This window comes from Nyctereutes procyonoides, unplaced genomic scaffold, assembly GCF_905146905.1.
Source record: "Nyctereutes procyonoides isolate TBG_1078 unplaced genomic scaffold, NYPRO_anot_genome, whole genome shotgun sequence".
Lineage (NCBI taxonomy): Eukaryota > Metazoa > Chordata > Mammalia > Carnivora > Canidae > Nyctereutes > Nyctereutes procyonoides.
In genome coordinates, this window is record NW_026575046.1 from 52,852,827 (window position 1) to 52,868,183 (window position 15,357).

The following is a 15,357-nucleotide window of genomic DNA, read 5'->3' on the forward strand; positions in this document are numbered from 1 at the left end:
TTTGTAAAGTGAACCTCTGGTCCAGAGTCCCAGCTTCACAGGAAACGATTTCATACCTGAAGCCTCCTCCTAGCTTACTGGGAGAGAAGTACTGATGTTTCCCAGCACCATGCTGTCCAAACATGCCACCCCTGTGAGCACAGCTCCACACTCAGCCCTGTGGAATGTTGTGAGAACAATGCCGCCACTTCAGTTTGCTTTCATTTTGTTGCTCATTTGTCTGTGGGACATTTAGATGTCTGTCCCTCCATATCTGTGTTGACGATCCATGAAGGTGAGTGCTGAGTCCTACTTGAATGATTTTGTCCAAGGCATGCCTAGCACCAAGCTGGGGGCAGGTAGGTCTTTACTGCCCAGTGTAGAGATTCAGAGGGAGAAACTCAGTTTCCTCCCTGGGAGAAATCCCTCCCATTCAGAAGTCCCCCTGGCTTCCCCAGCGCCCTCTGCTGGGGCTACTGTTAGCTCATTTGTTTCTCTCCAGTTGCTTAATTTCTTTATGAAATTGGCACCTGCAGTGTTCCAGCCAGAGGGTGTTGCTGCTTCTCCCTTCTTGTCTTTTTTAAAATGCAACTTAAGGAAACACAGTGATGGTGATTGACAGTAATAATTTTATCCTCATTCCTGCCCTTCCAGCTTCTACCGTCTCTTCCCGAGATTGTTGCAACAGCCCAGAATTGATCTCCTTGCCTCTGCCCTTGCCTCCCTTCATCTCTCCTCAGTCCAGTGGCCAGAGGGATCCTATTAAGATGTAAGGCAGATCACATCACCCCTCTGTTACAAACCCTCTAGTGGCTTCCATTTTAATTCTAGAGAAAAAGACACAGCCCTTATAAACCTGACATGACTCGGCACCGTGCCCCCCTCTCCCACACACACACCCTCCTCTCTGACCAGCTCTCCTCTTCCCTCTCCCTGAACTGCCTCCAGCTCAGCCGCAATCTCATATATGCTGGCCACACTCACTGCCCCAGGGCCTTTGCATTCACTGTGTCCTCTGCCTGGATCACTCTTCCTCCAAATATCCACACAGCTCCGTTTCTTATGTTCTTTAGGTCTACTTTATCCTTAGGTCTACTTTATGTAACTTTATCATGCAGGCTCTCCCTACAACTCTGTTGCAAAGAATAATCCCATCTTCTCGTTGTGCTCCCCATAACTTCATTTTTCTCCATGACTTCTCACTGTCTGAGGTTTGGTGTATCTTACTTGTTTGTCTCCCATATTAGAATATGAGTTCCATGAGAGGAGATTTTTCTAGTTCCTAGAAGAGTACCCCATAGTGGTACTCTAAGATTACTTACATGAATGATAGCTACATTGATTGAGTGCTTACTATATGCTATTCACTGTTCTAAACACTTTACATTTTACAGATAAGGAAATGGGCACAGGGAGATTGAGTCATGCTACCTGTAAATCTACAAAGTGGAGGGCAGCCCAGGTGGCTCAGCGATTTAGTGCTGCCTTTGGCCCAGGGCCTGATCCTGGGGACCTGGGATCCAGTCCTGCGTCGGGCTCCATGCATGGTGCCTGCTTCTCCCTCTGCCTGTGTCTCTGCCTCTGTGTGTGTGTGTCTCTCTCATGAATAAATAATAAAATTAAATCTTTTTTAAAAAATCTACAAAGTGAAGAAGATGCTTGGGTTACAGGTAAAGGTAGCACCTCTATGTTAGGGTTCTTCAGAGAAACAGGACCAATAAGGTTATTATATGTATATGAAAAGAGAGATGGATTAATTTTAAGAAATTGGCTCATATGATTATGGGGACTGGCATGTCCTAAAGCTACAAGTCAGGCACACTGGCTGGAGACCCAAGGAAGACTTGATGTAGCAGTGTTGAATCTGAAGGCTGTCTGGAGGCAGGATTACTTTCTTGGGGGACCTCAGTGTTTTCTCTTAAGGCTGATTGGATGAGACCCATCTACATCTTGCAAGGTAGTCTGCTTTACTCAGTCTGTTTTAAATGTAATCACATCTAGGGGTGCCTAGATGGCTCAGTTGGTTGAGCATCCAGGTCATGATCTGATCTCTGGGTCATGGGATCAAGCCCAATTTGGGCTCTGTGCTCAGCAAGGAGTCTGCTCAAGATTCTCTCTCCCTCTTCCTCTGCCCATCCCACTACACTCACTCTCTCTCTTTCAAATCAATCAATTAAATGTTAATGACATCTTTAAAAAAAATACCTTCACAGTGACATCTAGATGGGTGTTTGGCCAAGCACCTGGACACTATAGCCCAGCCCAGTGGCCACATGAAATGAACCATCAGCACCTGTAAGGAGGTATATGTTGGGTCAGGCTGATCTTGCACCCTTCCCCTGTAAGATACATCCTACCTGTCCTGATGGCGTAAAGAAGGTGGGGTGAGAGAGCAACCCCAAAGAGTCTGTGGTACTCGGGAGCTTCCAGTCCTAGCAGGCGTTCTCTGACTTAACGATCACCCGAGTCCTAGGATATTGTCTTCCTTCTGTGCATAGCCAGCTAAGTGGTAGAGCTCCAGCTCATCACGTCTCCTCACCCTTGTCTCCACAAAAACCCTTATCTTCTAGATAATGCATCACACATAAGAGTGGAATGGTCCTTGGTCACACCTAGGTGATGGGGCAATTGCATCTACTGAATTGGAGTCCCAGGCCTGTTACCTCTTTCAGGATGAGGGAAGGAGGGAAGGCCTGGGCCTCTGGCAGCCAGCAGCCAATGGAGACCACTCCTTGCTCCTGGCATAGCTTCTAGCAATGAGAATCTTGGAAGGGTGGGGCTGAGGAATGAGAAGACCGTGGCCCAAGTCCAGGTGTACCAGTGTCCAGCCTCATGACCAGGCAAGCTACCTAACGTCTCTGAGCCTCAGTCGCCAAATCTGTAATGACAGTATTGATAATGCCAACCTGGCCGGTTTTGATGAGAGTTAAATGAGCCCCTGCTTGTTTTTCTCCCATCTTTCAAGGCCAGAGCCCCGAGGGCTACATCAAGTATAGGCCGGTCTGGTATAGGTCCACAAAAACTGTAGACCCACACTGGTTTCAGATGCACGAGGACTGATTGGGTGTAGTGCCTCATTCCAAGCCAGTGGGAGCAGGCTGCCCATTGCCAGAAAAAGCCAGAGCCCTCTTAAGAGCCAGAGCCTTGGTTTTCCTGTGGTGTCCCCCTGGCATGATGGCCTGGGTCCCACAGAAACTTTCATGGGCTGCCATGTTCTCAGGGTTCATGCTAGGTACTCCTCAGATCTAGCAGCTATCACCATTCAGCACGGGCCTCTAAGGGCCCCTTGGGTGAGCCTCAGTCCCTGTGGTGGACGTTACATTCAGCCGTGATACAGGAGGAATGGCATGGAGGTGGGGGAGTCCTGCTTTCTAAGTTGTCACAGTAGCAATATACACAGGTGGGGGTTTGTTTCACAGTACACCTCTTCCCACTGCACCTTCCAGCTCCTGCCCCAGGAAGGAGTAAAGTGTACCAGTGGGTAGATGTACACACACACATCTATAGATCACACCATAGGTATTGTGTTATTCAACTTTGTTCCCTAATGTATCCTCTTTTTTAAGTCTGTCTACATGTACACCTATTTTTTAATCAGATACTACTTTTATCCTATTTCTCCACTTTAAATACTTCTACCATGTCATAATTATTTCTGTAATATCCATATAATGTCCCATCTTTTGGAATGTACCATAATTAACTAAATCTTCCATGCCACAAAACATTTTGTATCTTGGTGCTTCTATGGAATTATTTCCTTAGAATTCATTTTTAGAGTCCATGTGTTGTGTTGAAGGAGGTTCCAAGCATTTCTGTTGTTCTTCAGACTTATTTCTCTCCTAAAATGTGGTATCAATGTACCATGCCATGAAGAATGCCCTTTTTTTGGAGGTGTGGGGATGGGGGGATTACCATCAAACACTATTGGGGAGATAGACTATGGAGAAGAGTCAGGAAGAAGACATGTTTGCTGTGGCTGGGAAACGTGACAGGTTATTTTCTTCTGTCTCCTCAGCACAACTAGCTCCACAGCCAGTAGCTGTGACACCGAGTTTACTAAAGAAGATGAGCAGAGGCTGAAGGATTACATCCAGCAGCTCAAGAACGACAGGGCGGCGGTCAAGCTGACCATGCTGGAGCTAGAGAGTATCCACATCGATCCCCTCAGCTATGACGTTAAGCCCCGGGGGGACAGCCAGCGTCTGGACCTGGAAAATGCTGTGCTGATGCAAGAGCTGATGGCCATGAAGGTACCATGGCGGGGCGGGGGGACAGTGGAGCCCTGAGTGCATGTGCTGTGATGTCATCAGGAGGAGATAGGGAAAGGACCCTCAAAAAGCAGGTCAGCAAAGATGACAAATCAACCTGGTCCGGGTTCAGTCACTTCCCCCTGGAGGACAGCCAGAGCTGCATTTTGTAGACAGGATGGCTTTCAGTGTATCTGGGGTCCCCTGGACTGGACACAACCCCAGAGGGGGTCAGTTGCACTCTGGAGAATGCCTCAGGGTGTCTCAGCTCAGCTTTGGGACACCACAGTCTCAGATCAGATCCCTACAGGCTGGAGCAGCCTCTGTTCTTGTAAAAGGACCTCTAATCTCCAGCAGCTGATGGTGCTTCTTGGGTTAATGCTGACATTCACGTGGAGTAGGGGAGGACAGGACGAGGGCAGGTGCAGAACTTGGAGCAGAGTCCCGGTTTACTGACACCCTTGTCCTTCCGTGCCTCATGGAACCCGCCTGGATCATGACACCCTCCGGTGAGGGATGCCAGTGCTGTTCACATCGGTGCTTCCTCACAAGACCCTGGGCTGTCCACCCAGCCTGCTCAGTTCTCTGTTGGCATCTGTAAAGCAGGGGGAGCTTTGGGAAAGCTGGTGCCCATCCCTTCAGCAAGACACACCTTGCATGTTTCTGGCCAGGGGTTGCCGAGGCCTCAGCCCTACTCTGCTGAGTGCCTGCTTAGAAGACAGCTGTGGTGTGATGAAGAATATATCTGGTAGTGTTCCCCACTTCTGCTGAGAGCTTCCAAAACCCTTGTCATTTCCTGAGTGAAAGCAGTGTCTTTATTGTGCTAATGAGGCCACATCTGGGGGGACCCCTGAAAGCGGCAGCACAAGAGTTGTCACTGGAAGGATCCAGTGTGTGATTATAGGATTGGACTTTGAGCACCTTGACCTCCAGGGAGGGGAGGAACGCTTCAGATTGAGTTCCTCTGTGTGGCCAGTGATTTAACCAGCTGTGGCCAGTCATGAAAGTAAAAGCCCTGGACACCAAGGCTCAAAAAAGATCTGCTTTCAGCACTCTTCCAGGCACCCCTGTGCGCACGCCCCGCGGTAAAACTGTCGTCTTTGTTACATGCTTTCCTGAGTCTAGCAAGCTTTTGGTCCTGAGTAAGTTGTGCAAGCCCCTGAGTTGGTGAGAAGTGCAAGTGGCCTGGGGACCCCCCCCACTGCTCGTGGCTGGTAGGTGAAGTGAAGTGAAGGCAGTGTCAGAGGACCATCCTTAACCTGTGGCGTCTGCAAGAACTCCAGGAAGTTGAGATCCGAGTGTATTGTATTGTGTACCCAGGTGAAGTGGAAACAGAATAACTACTCGCCAGGAGCATGATCCTGTAGGGCTGTGAGCAGCTCTCAGCAGGACTGTGGCAGAGGTGGGCACTTGGAAGGGCTGCTCCTGCAGCCCGGCCTGCTAGCTTGGGGAGGGAGAGCTGGGAGCCATGTTCCCAAACCTGCTCTCCAAATCCCACTCTCCTGTGCACAAAGGCCTGATTTGCTCAGTCTTGGATTGTGCAGTGTCTCTGGCTGCCAGGTGTTGAGACATGAGGGAGGAGCTCTCAGGGACAGAACCCAGCTGAGGAGACCAGAGGCAGGTCTGTTGGGCCAGGTGGTCAAGGAAGTGCTGAATTAATAGCTGGTAACTGGTGTCTCCTACTGGAACCAGCACTGTCTCTGGGAGACTGGCACCCCCTCTCTGGTTAACCCACATCTGGAGAGGAAAGAGGAGCCACAGCAGTGGTCAACCCAACGCACTCGGGTCACTTGCTCAATATGTTCCTGTCCCTGGTGGCTGCTCAATGTTGAGTCTGGCTGAGTCCTAGAAAGACTTCAGATGATGGCAGCAGATTAGGAATCAGCCTTTTGCTTCTGAGCTGGCTTACCATGTCCCACCCACTCAGCTCAGACCTGACTTCTGTTCCCTCTGTGGAATCCTTATGCCACCTTGGCTGATTTCTCCTCTCATTGCCCATGAGCTGGGCATTGGGTCCATCATCACAGTGCCTTTTTCCCCAATAAGGAGCCCTGTTTGTGGTCCTTTGCACACTGCGGCCTGAGCTGTAAAGCTGCCCTCTTGTTTTGTGTTCCAATCATCATGTTTCATTTGGCTAAAGACTAAAGGATTTCCTTTTTATATTCAAGCCAACGTGTGTGATAAATTCCAGTTACTGTGGCCAGGAAAGACGTTTTTGGTGGAATAAAATAATCCCTTTGCTATTTGAAAATAAAATGTGTATACCTCATGGAAGTAGTCTAAAAGAGCAGAAATGGGGTACCTGGGTGACTCAGTTGATTAAGCTTCCAACTCTTTTTTTTTTAAGATTTTATTTATGTATTCATTAAAGGACACGCAGAGAGAGAGAGAGAGAGAGAGAGAGAGAGAGAGAGAGGCAGAGACACGGGCAGAGGGAGAAGGAGGCTCCCTGCAGGGAGTCCAATCTAGGACTCTAGGATCATACCAGGAGCCGAAGGCAGATGCTCAACCACTGAGCCACCCAGGGATCCCAGCTTCTGACTCTTGATTTTGACGCAGGTCATGATCTCAGGGTCATGAGATCGCGCCCTGCTTTGAGCTCTGCACTGTGTGGAGCTTGCTTTAAGTATCTCTCCTTTCTCTCCCCTTTTTCTTCTCTCTCTCTCTCACTCTCACTGTATCTCTCAAATTAATTCAAATTTAAAAAATAGAAGAGCAGTTATTATAAAAAACTGGGAGAGAAATAACCTATAATATGATCCAGAGGCAACCAATGCTGATCTTCTGGCTTCTTTACCTTCCTTTGAGGTTTTTTTAAAGGATACACATCAGAGTTCCCTCCCTTCCCTATGCGTTATGCTCAAGGGGATGTGCGCACCCATTCCAAAACCACTAGCAGCAGATTCTGTTGGGTTTCACCATTTCATTCTAGGATATGGTTGCTGAGAAACTCAGGTTTTCTGGGTTTTTCACTTCTTGTGCATGATCTTTAGTAAACACCTTTTAATTCCTAGATGACCTACTTGATTCCTTTTCAAATCTACTCTTCTTTTTGGAATATCCTATCTTTCCATGGTGACCCTCCTTCATCTCTTTGTTTTAGATATTTATTTTCTAGTGTTCCATCTGTTTTCTCTGATTCTCGCAAATGCTGATTCTATCTCACGTGATTTGTTTCCATTTTCTCTTTGTGTGGTTTGGGGGCAGGGTATGTACCAGCCCATCTTCAGTGGAGATTGTGTCTTCTACGGGGTCTCACGGGTCCTGGGTTTTAGATATGCCTATAGAGTGCTTCTGTACAAGGATCTGTTGGGACCCATGGGTTTCAGAGTTTTAGGACCAGTTGCATTCTTTTACATTCTTGGCTGAGGATTCCTGCTTCACATCTACATAGGACAGCTTTGTGGCTCTGATTCCTTAAAAAAGGCTCTTCTCCCATTTCCCACCCAGACCATGAGGGCTAAGTTTCCTCACCACATCTCCAAAAAGGAAGTCTTCTAGCCTTTTACTCTACGCAGTACTTTGAGAGTCCTGGTTCATGTAGGGGGTCTCTGTTCAAGCTCTCTGCCCTGCCCTTAACACAGGTGCTCAAAGCACAGGCCCCCAGGCCTTCATAGTGATCTGAAACTCTATTGGCCTGTATTGTGGCCACCTTGCTTTTCCTCTTGGGCAGAGTTCCTTCTTCATTTCTGGCACCCATGGATTCATTTTACCTTCTTTCAAGCTTGCATTTATATGTTCTGGGTGTGACGTTCCCATTAGCTCAGTATGCTGTGTTGCCAGAAACTTCAGAATCCTGCTTCTGATGGCAAAAGATGAGAAGGCCTCAGTATATGGAAACACATTTCATTCTAGTTTTATATTTCATCTTTAGGGAAGTTCTGGGTGCTGCTTTTAAGTAGTCACTGAGCACATTGCCTTCTACATGTCCAGTGCCATCACCTCTCTGCCCCCTGGCCCTGATCTGAATATTACAAGTCATAGTGGGTGCCCTCTAGGTATTTCCCTACACTGGAGAGTGAGAACATCTACACTCCAGGCCTAGCTTATCCAGAAGAACATACCAGGCCTGTGGCTTACTATCTCAAAAGGGTTAGCTCAGAGTTAACTAGAATCTGTGACCTTGGTGAATTCTTCTCAAGGCAGTGAATCAGAAAGAATTCTTTTTAAAGATTTTATTTATTTATTCATGAGAGACACAGAGAGAGAGAGGCCAAGACACAGGCAGAGGAAGAAGCAGGCTCCATGCAGGGAGCCCAACGCGGGACTTGATCCCAGAACCCTGGGATCATGACCTGAGCCAAAGGTAGACGCTCAACTGCTGAGCCACCCAGGTGCCCCTAAGAGATCATCTTTCTCAGTAAGATCACAGAGGTAGCTGGGAAGACTGATCTGGTCATATAGTGGTAGAATCACATGACCAGAGTCATGCATGGGCTCACCTTGAGGAGGGACTATAATAGCTTAGTGGTTAAGAGCCAGATAGCCTGGCTTACAATTTATGCAGTAATAGTGGGCAGGTGGATTTCCCTCTGCGTGCCTCAGTTTCCTGTCCGTGTATAGAGATGTTCGTAATGCCTCCCTCAAATGGAAAAATATTCCATGCTCATGGATTGGAAGAATTAATATTGTGAAAATGTCAATGTTACCCAGGGCAATTTACACGTTTAATGCAATCCCTATCAAAATACCATGGACTTTCTTCAGAGAGATGGAACAAATAATCTTAAGATTTGTGTGGAATCAGAAAAGACCCCGAATAGCCAGGGAATATTAAAAAAGAAAACCATAGCTGGGGGCATCACAATGCTGGATTTCAGGTTGTACTACAAAGCTGCGGTCATCAAGACAGTGTGGCACTGGCCCAAAAACAGACACATAGATCAATGGAACAGAATAGAGAATTCAGAAATGGCCCCTCAACTCTATGGTCAACTAATATTCGACAAAGCAGGAAAGACTATGCACTGGAAAAAAGACAGTCTCTTCAATAAATGGTGCTGGGAAAATTGGACATCCACATGCAGAAGAATGAAACTAGACCATTCTCTTGCACCATACACAAGGATAAACTCAAAATGGATGAAAGATCTAAATGTGAGACAAGATTCCATCAAAATCCTAGAGGAGAACACAGACAACACCCTTTTGGAACCTGGCCACAGTAACTTCTTGCAAGATACATTCATGAAGGCAAGAGAAACAAAAGCAAAAATAAACTATTGGGACTTCATCAAGATAAGAAGCTTTTGTGCAGCAAAAGAAACAGTCAACAAAACTACAAGACAACCTACAGAATGGGAGAAGATATTTGGTAATGACGTATCAGATAAAGGGCTAGTTTCCAAGATCTGTAAAGAACTTCTTAAACTCAACACCAAAGAAACAAACAATCCAATCATGAAATGGGCAAAAGAAGAGAAATCTCACAGAGGAAGATGTAGATATGGCCAACAAGCACATGAGAAAATGCTCCCCATCACTGGCCATCAGGGAAATACAAATCAAAACCACAATGAGATCCCACCTCTCACCAGTGAGAATGGGGAAAGTTAATAAGACAGGAAACAACAAATGTTGGAGAGGATGTGGAGAAAGGGAACCCTCTTACACTGTTGGTGGGAATGTGAACTGGTGCAGCCACTCTGGAAAACTGTGTGGAGGTTCCTCAAAGAGTTAAAAATAGACCTGCACTGCTGGGGATTTACCCCAAAGATACAGATGCAATGAAACGCCGGGACACCTGCATCCCGATGTTTCTAGCAGCAATGTCCACAATAGCCAAACTGTGGAAGGAGCCTCGGTGTCCATCAAAAGATGAATGGAGGGGATCCCTGGGTGGCTCAGCGGTTTAGTGCCTGCCTTTGGCCCAGGGTGTGATCCTGGAGTCCGGGATCAGGTCCCACATCAGGCTTCCTGCATGGAGCTTGCTTCTCCCTCTGCCTGTGTCTCTGCCTCTCTCTGTGTCTCTCATGAATAAATAAATAAAATATTAAAAAAAAAAGATGAATGGATAAAGAAGATGTGCTCTATGTATACAATGGAATATTCCTCAGCCATTAGAAATGACAAATACCCACCATTTGCTTCGATGTGGATGGAACTGGAGGGTATTATGCTGAGTGAAATAAGTCAATCGGAGAAGGACAAACATTATATGGTCTCCTTCATTTGGGAATATAAAACATAGTGAAAGGGAATAAAGGGGGAAGGAGAAAAAATGAGTGGGGAATATCAGAAAGGGAGACAGAACATGAGAGACTCCTAACTCTGGGAAACGAACTAGGGGTGGTGGCAGGGGAGGAGGGTGGGGGGTGGGGGTGACTAGGTGATGGGCACTGAGGGGGGCACTTGATGGGATGAGCATTGGGTGTTATTCTATATGTTGGCAAATTGAACTCCAATAAAAAAAAATGTCTCCCTCAAGTTGGAATAATTAAATGATGTAAGCATCTAATACAGTGTTACATGCTCAGTAAATGCTGGTGGCTATTGTTATCTGGCTCCTGGTCCCAAGCCAGCATTTTCCAGTTTTGGTGTTACTTCTTACTCACTTGCCCCCAGAAAACTCTAGTTGGAGTTCTCTAAGACCCTTTGAGGAGTTTATCTGATGAGCAGTCACCTGTGAAGGACTCTGTTTCCATTGATGTCATTTGGGCCTCCTGAAGTAGATTAAAAAGCTGAGATGATACCCTTGCTATGGGTGCACCCCACTCACCTGGCTCAGCCGTGGGGTGCCAAGGGGCCACTGGGGAGGGTTGAGTATGTGGATTGAGCCCATGGAAAAGGAAAAAGGAAATGGGAATCAAAAGGGAGCTGGTCAGACACAGCATTGTGTGGACCATCCCCCTTCCCAACCTCTTTGACTGATAGAGCATGGCCTACACATGCCGGGAAACCAGTTTCCAACAGAGACAGGTGTGCTCATTGAGGGTGGCAAGGAGTGGCGGGGGAGGTGTGTTCTGGTTGTTGTAACAGTCTCTCTCTTACAGTGAACCAAGCCTGCTTGCCTGTAGCTCCCCTTTGTTTATCTCCGTTCTGGTCCAAAGAGTGACAGAGCACAGGGCTTTGTCCACACATCAGTCCTTTAGATGGCAGAGACAGCTGCTTGTCTCCTTCCTCCCCAGCATCTTGTCCCACCTGCGAAGTGGTAACCCCACTGCAGGTGTGTGTGTCACAGTCTCAGACCCCTCGCCATGTGCCTGCTTTTCCATGTGTGGTTCTGCTCTCACTGCACAGGGACCTCATAGCATCTGTGCTCCGCAGGAGGAGATGGCCGAGCTGAAGGCTCAGCTCTACCTACTGGAGAAGGAGAAGAAGGCCCTGGAGCTGAAGCTGAGCACGCGGGAGGCCCAGGAGCAGGCCTACCTGGTACATATTGAGCACTTGAAGTCCGAAGTGGAGGAACAGAAGGAGCAGCGCACACGCTCACTGAGCTCCACCAGCAGCGGGGGCAAAGACAAGCCTGGCAAGGTAGGAGCTGGGACTCGGGGACCCCCAGCCTCTGCCCTTACCTCCCACCTGGTCACCACCACCACCCCTCCTGCCCCACAGCCTCAATTTCCTTATTTGCATGGGAACTGCAAGCCTTTCTAGATACCTTTTTTTTTTAAGGTTTTATTTATTTATTCATAAGAGACACGCAGAGAGAGGCAGAGACACAGGCAGGGGGAGAAGCAGGCTCCCTGCGGGGAGACTGATATGGGACTTGATCCCAGGATACTGGGATCATGCCCTGAGCCAAAGCAGACGCTTAACCACTGAGCCACCCAGGTTTTCCCCTTTCTAGATATCTTAAAGAAGGTAACATTTGAGTGCAAAGAAACCAAACCCACTTTAAAAAAATCCCACTTTAGATACTAGTTAAAGCATTTTCCTGTGCCACAGTCTGATCCAGGGAGTCACCTGTGTTGTCGCCCAGTGACCTGACGCCGGCCTGCCTCCTTGGCCCCCCTGCCTGGCAAGGTGACCCATCGCCTGTGGCCTGCTGGTCATATCTGTGCTGATGATTGCGTTTGTTGGCCTCCTATGAATCTCAGCTCTAAGGAGGAGGTGTCCCCATTTATGCGAGGGAAATAAGGCCTACAAGAGACGAGAGGGTCTTGCTGCTAATAAATGGCAGAATCGGGATTTAACCCCAGTTTGGCTAACCGCCGTCCTTGTCTCATTCATGCTGGCACCTCAGCTTCTGTTGGCATTTCAAATGTCAGGCACGGGGGAAGGAGGAAGCCTCCGAGGCAGATGAGGAAGAAGGCAGGCCCTGGATCAGACACAGTATGTCCCAGAGCGTGGGCTGACAGGTGATGTCATCTTGTCGTCTCACACTCCCATGAGCCCAGAAGTCTTTTTCTGAAATATTCAGGACCCAGAAGAATTACATCCCTTGTCCCAGGGTACTGACATTCTGTACTCTGCATCATACTTCCTGTTCCTAATAAATGCTAGCTTCTCCTGACCCCAGTTTGTTTCCAGCCCAGGATCCAGGGCACACGCTGACTTGCCTATCTCAGGAGTGGCTTCTTACAGCCCAAAGGAGTCTCTGGGAGAGTTTCATACCTGTAAAGGATGCGACTTGCTGATTGGTGTGGCAGTTAGTAGTCATTCCCCAAACAGCTGAGAACTGCAGAACGTGCTTCTCAAAGGTCCACAGCTACACTCTACCTCGCACTAGCAGAGGAATTAAGGGAGTTCACAGTCATGGCACCCAACTGGGCCATCTCTCCCAAGACCTGGCTACTCATTCATCATCCATTCATGTGATAGGTGGGAGCTGGTCCCGATGAGGTGCTAGAGGCAGCTCCAGGAGTTTCTGTTCCAGAGAGAGGAACACTGATGGGGAAACAGAGGATTTGTCAAACAGTGACCTAAAACCAAGGATCAATTCCTAGCACGATGGGAGGCCACGGGCCCAAGACAGAGCCCAGATGTGGAGATCTGGGATAGGTTTCCTGGATTCAGAGCCAGTAGAGTGTGGCAGCCAGCCTGATGAAGAGGGTTGAGGCAGAGAAGTCAGTCCCCTGTAAGCCAATAGAATGCCAAGAGCAAAGACCCAGGGGGAAGAGGAATTGGTACATTGGCTAAAGAGGTCAGGTGGCTGTGTTGTCCTGAGGACAATGAGAAATCACTGAAGGCTCTGCAGCAGGGCATGATGTGCCCCAGTCTGGGCTTAGGAGAGGTCACTGTGAGAGTGAAACCATGAAACCATCTGTCCCCAGCCAGAGGAGCCCAGGTGGGCAGCAGTCTATGAAGAGTTTCATGTGGTAATATCTGGGGCTCAAGATAATGGGGTTTCCCCTTCCATGCCAACACCTTAAAAGTCTTTGTCTAGCCATTTGAGTCTGCTAGCAGTCTCTCTGGGACAGAGCTCCAGTGTGTTCTTAGGGTGTGGTAGAAATGGACTCACTGAGCTCTTGCCAGAAGGCCCACAAGCTGAGCATTTTCTCCTAGTTCTTGGTGTTTATTTTGACTGGGGGAAACACTGTGTTTTGTGGAATGACTTCAAAGTACAGAAATATTTTTTTTTAAGATTTTATTTATTTATTCATGAGAGAGAGAGAGAGAGAGACAGACAGACACACAGGCAGAGGGAGGAGCCAGCTCCATGCAGGGAGCCCAATGTGGGACTCGATCCCGGGTCTCCAGGATCACACCCTGGGCTGAAGGTGGTGCTAAAACCACTGAGCCACCTGGGCTGCCCCAAAGTACAGAAATCTAATGGAAAAAGCCAGATGGTTTGATTTCCTTTTTTTTTTTTTTTTTACATTCAAGTAAGAAGCTTTCTAAGAGTACCTTGTGGTATTTAAGTAATGAAATTATTGTAAGCTGATTATCCTGTCTTTCAAATATCAGGTCCATCTATTAGTTCAATGAAATCTCCCTTCTGGGCTATTCATTTCATCTTGTCTATCAGTAAATGAGGCAGGCAGTCTGTATGTAGGAGGGGTTGCCAAACTGTGAAGAGCCAGAAGCCATTATCTTACAGCTTTTGGGTCACACAGACTCCTCTGCAAGTACATAACTTTGCTGTTCTAGACCTGCAGCATGAACACATAGTGTAGACACAAAGAGGTGTGGGCTGTGTTCTAACAACACTTAATTTATGGACACTGAAATTTCATAGCATTTGTACTCATCACAAAATATTCTTTTTTTCATGATTTTTTAAAATAGAAAAACAATACTTAGCCTTTAGGCCTTATGGAAACAGGTGGCAGGCAAGGTTTGGATGTAGGACATCCACTGTGGCTCTACAGGGTGGATGTTGTGCTGCCTTTAAAACTTCCCTCCAGCTAACAAGCTGGGTCCCGAGTCTTACCCAGGCTGCTTTCAGCTTTGCAGTTCTTGTCTCTATGCAGTGGATCCTACCAGACATGTTCAATGAGAGGCACCAGGTGAGACAAAGCCGCCCTTTAAGGACTCTTATGAAATGTTAACATCATATGGGAGCTGATGCATAAAGAAAAGGGAGAGGGCATTAGGGTCAAAACAGATGCCAGGGACCTGTGGAAGAGGCTTGGGTCTGCAGGACCAAGACAGAGAAGGGTGGGGAGTGTAGACAGAGGACACAGCAGAGAGAGGTGTGCAGAGGCTGGCAGTGCTGCTGCATAGAGCCCTGGGTGTAGTCCTCCTGTACCAGAGTGGGCTGAGAGAGACCCTGTGACCTCCTGTCATCTGGACTTCTGGCACTCACTTTATACTTCCTTGTGGTTCTAATCCCATCGAGATACAACTTTCTGTTTATATTCCATCTTCTGCGATGGACCACAAGCTTTTTATTCTCAAGCCTGGGTTGTTGAAGATCTCAGCACGTGTTTGCTGGGCAAGTGGTCAGATGAGCACCCTTTGGGCCACTGGATTATGCAGCACAGCCATTGCCCTCTGTCTGCACAGACGGGGAAAGTAGAGTACTCCAATGTTGATGATGGTTGCTTTATGAGTAGTCCGGATTCAGTTTAGGATTTAAGAGTTCTGGGATGCCTGGATGGCTCAGAGGTTTAGTGCCTGCCTTTGGCCCAAGGTGTGATCCTGAAGCCCCGGGATCGAGTTCCATGTCAGGCTCCCTGCATGGAGCCTGCTTCTCCCTCTGCCTATGTCTCTGCCTCTCTCTCTTCTCTCTCTCTCTCTCTCT

At 47.8% G+C, this 15,357-nt stretch overlaps 1 protein-coding gene across 8 annotated transcripts in view; it reads left to right on the forward strand.

The window, feature by feature from the left end:
• MCC (MCC regulator of WNT signaling pathway) overlaps nucleotides 1–15,357 on the forward strand; it is a 324,907-nt gene that overhangs the window by 293,751 nt on the left and 15,799 nt on the right. For 7 of the 8 annotated variants that reach the window (XM_055325155.1, XM_055325148.1, XM_055325154.1 and 4 more), the window contains 2 exons: nucleotides 3,998–4,232; nucleotides 11,469–11,702. In XM_055325155.1, the coding sequence (XP_055181130.1) occupies nucleotides 3,998–4,232; nucleotides 11,469–11,702 (469 nt within the window). The remainder of the gene's footprint in view (nucleotides 1–3,997; nucleotides 4,233–11,468; nucleotides 11,703–15,357) is intronic. The other variant, XM_055325150.1, reaches the window with a different exon arrangement.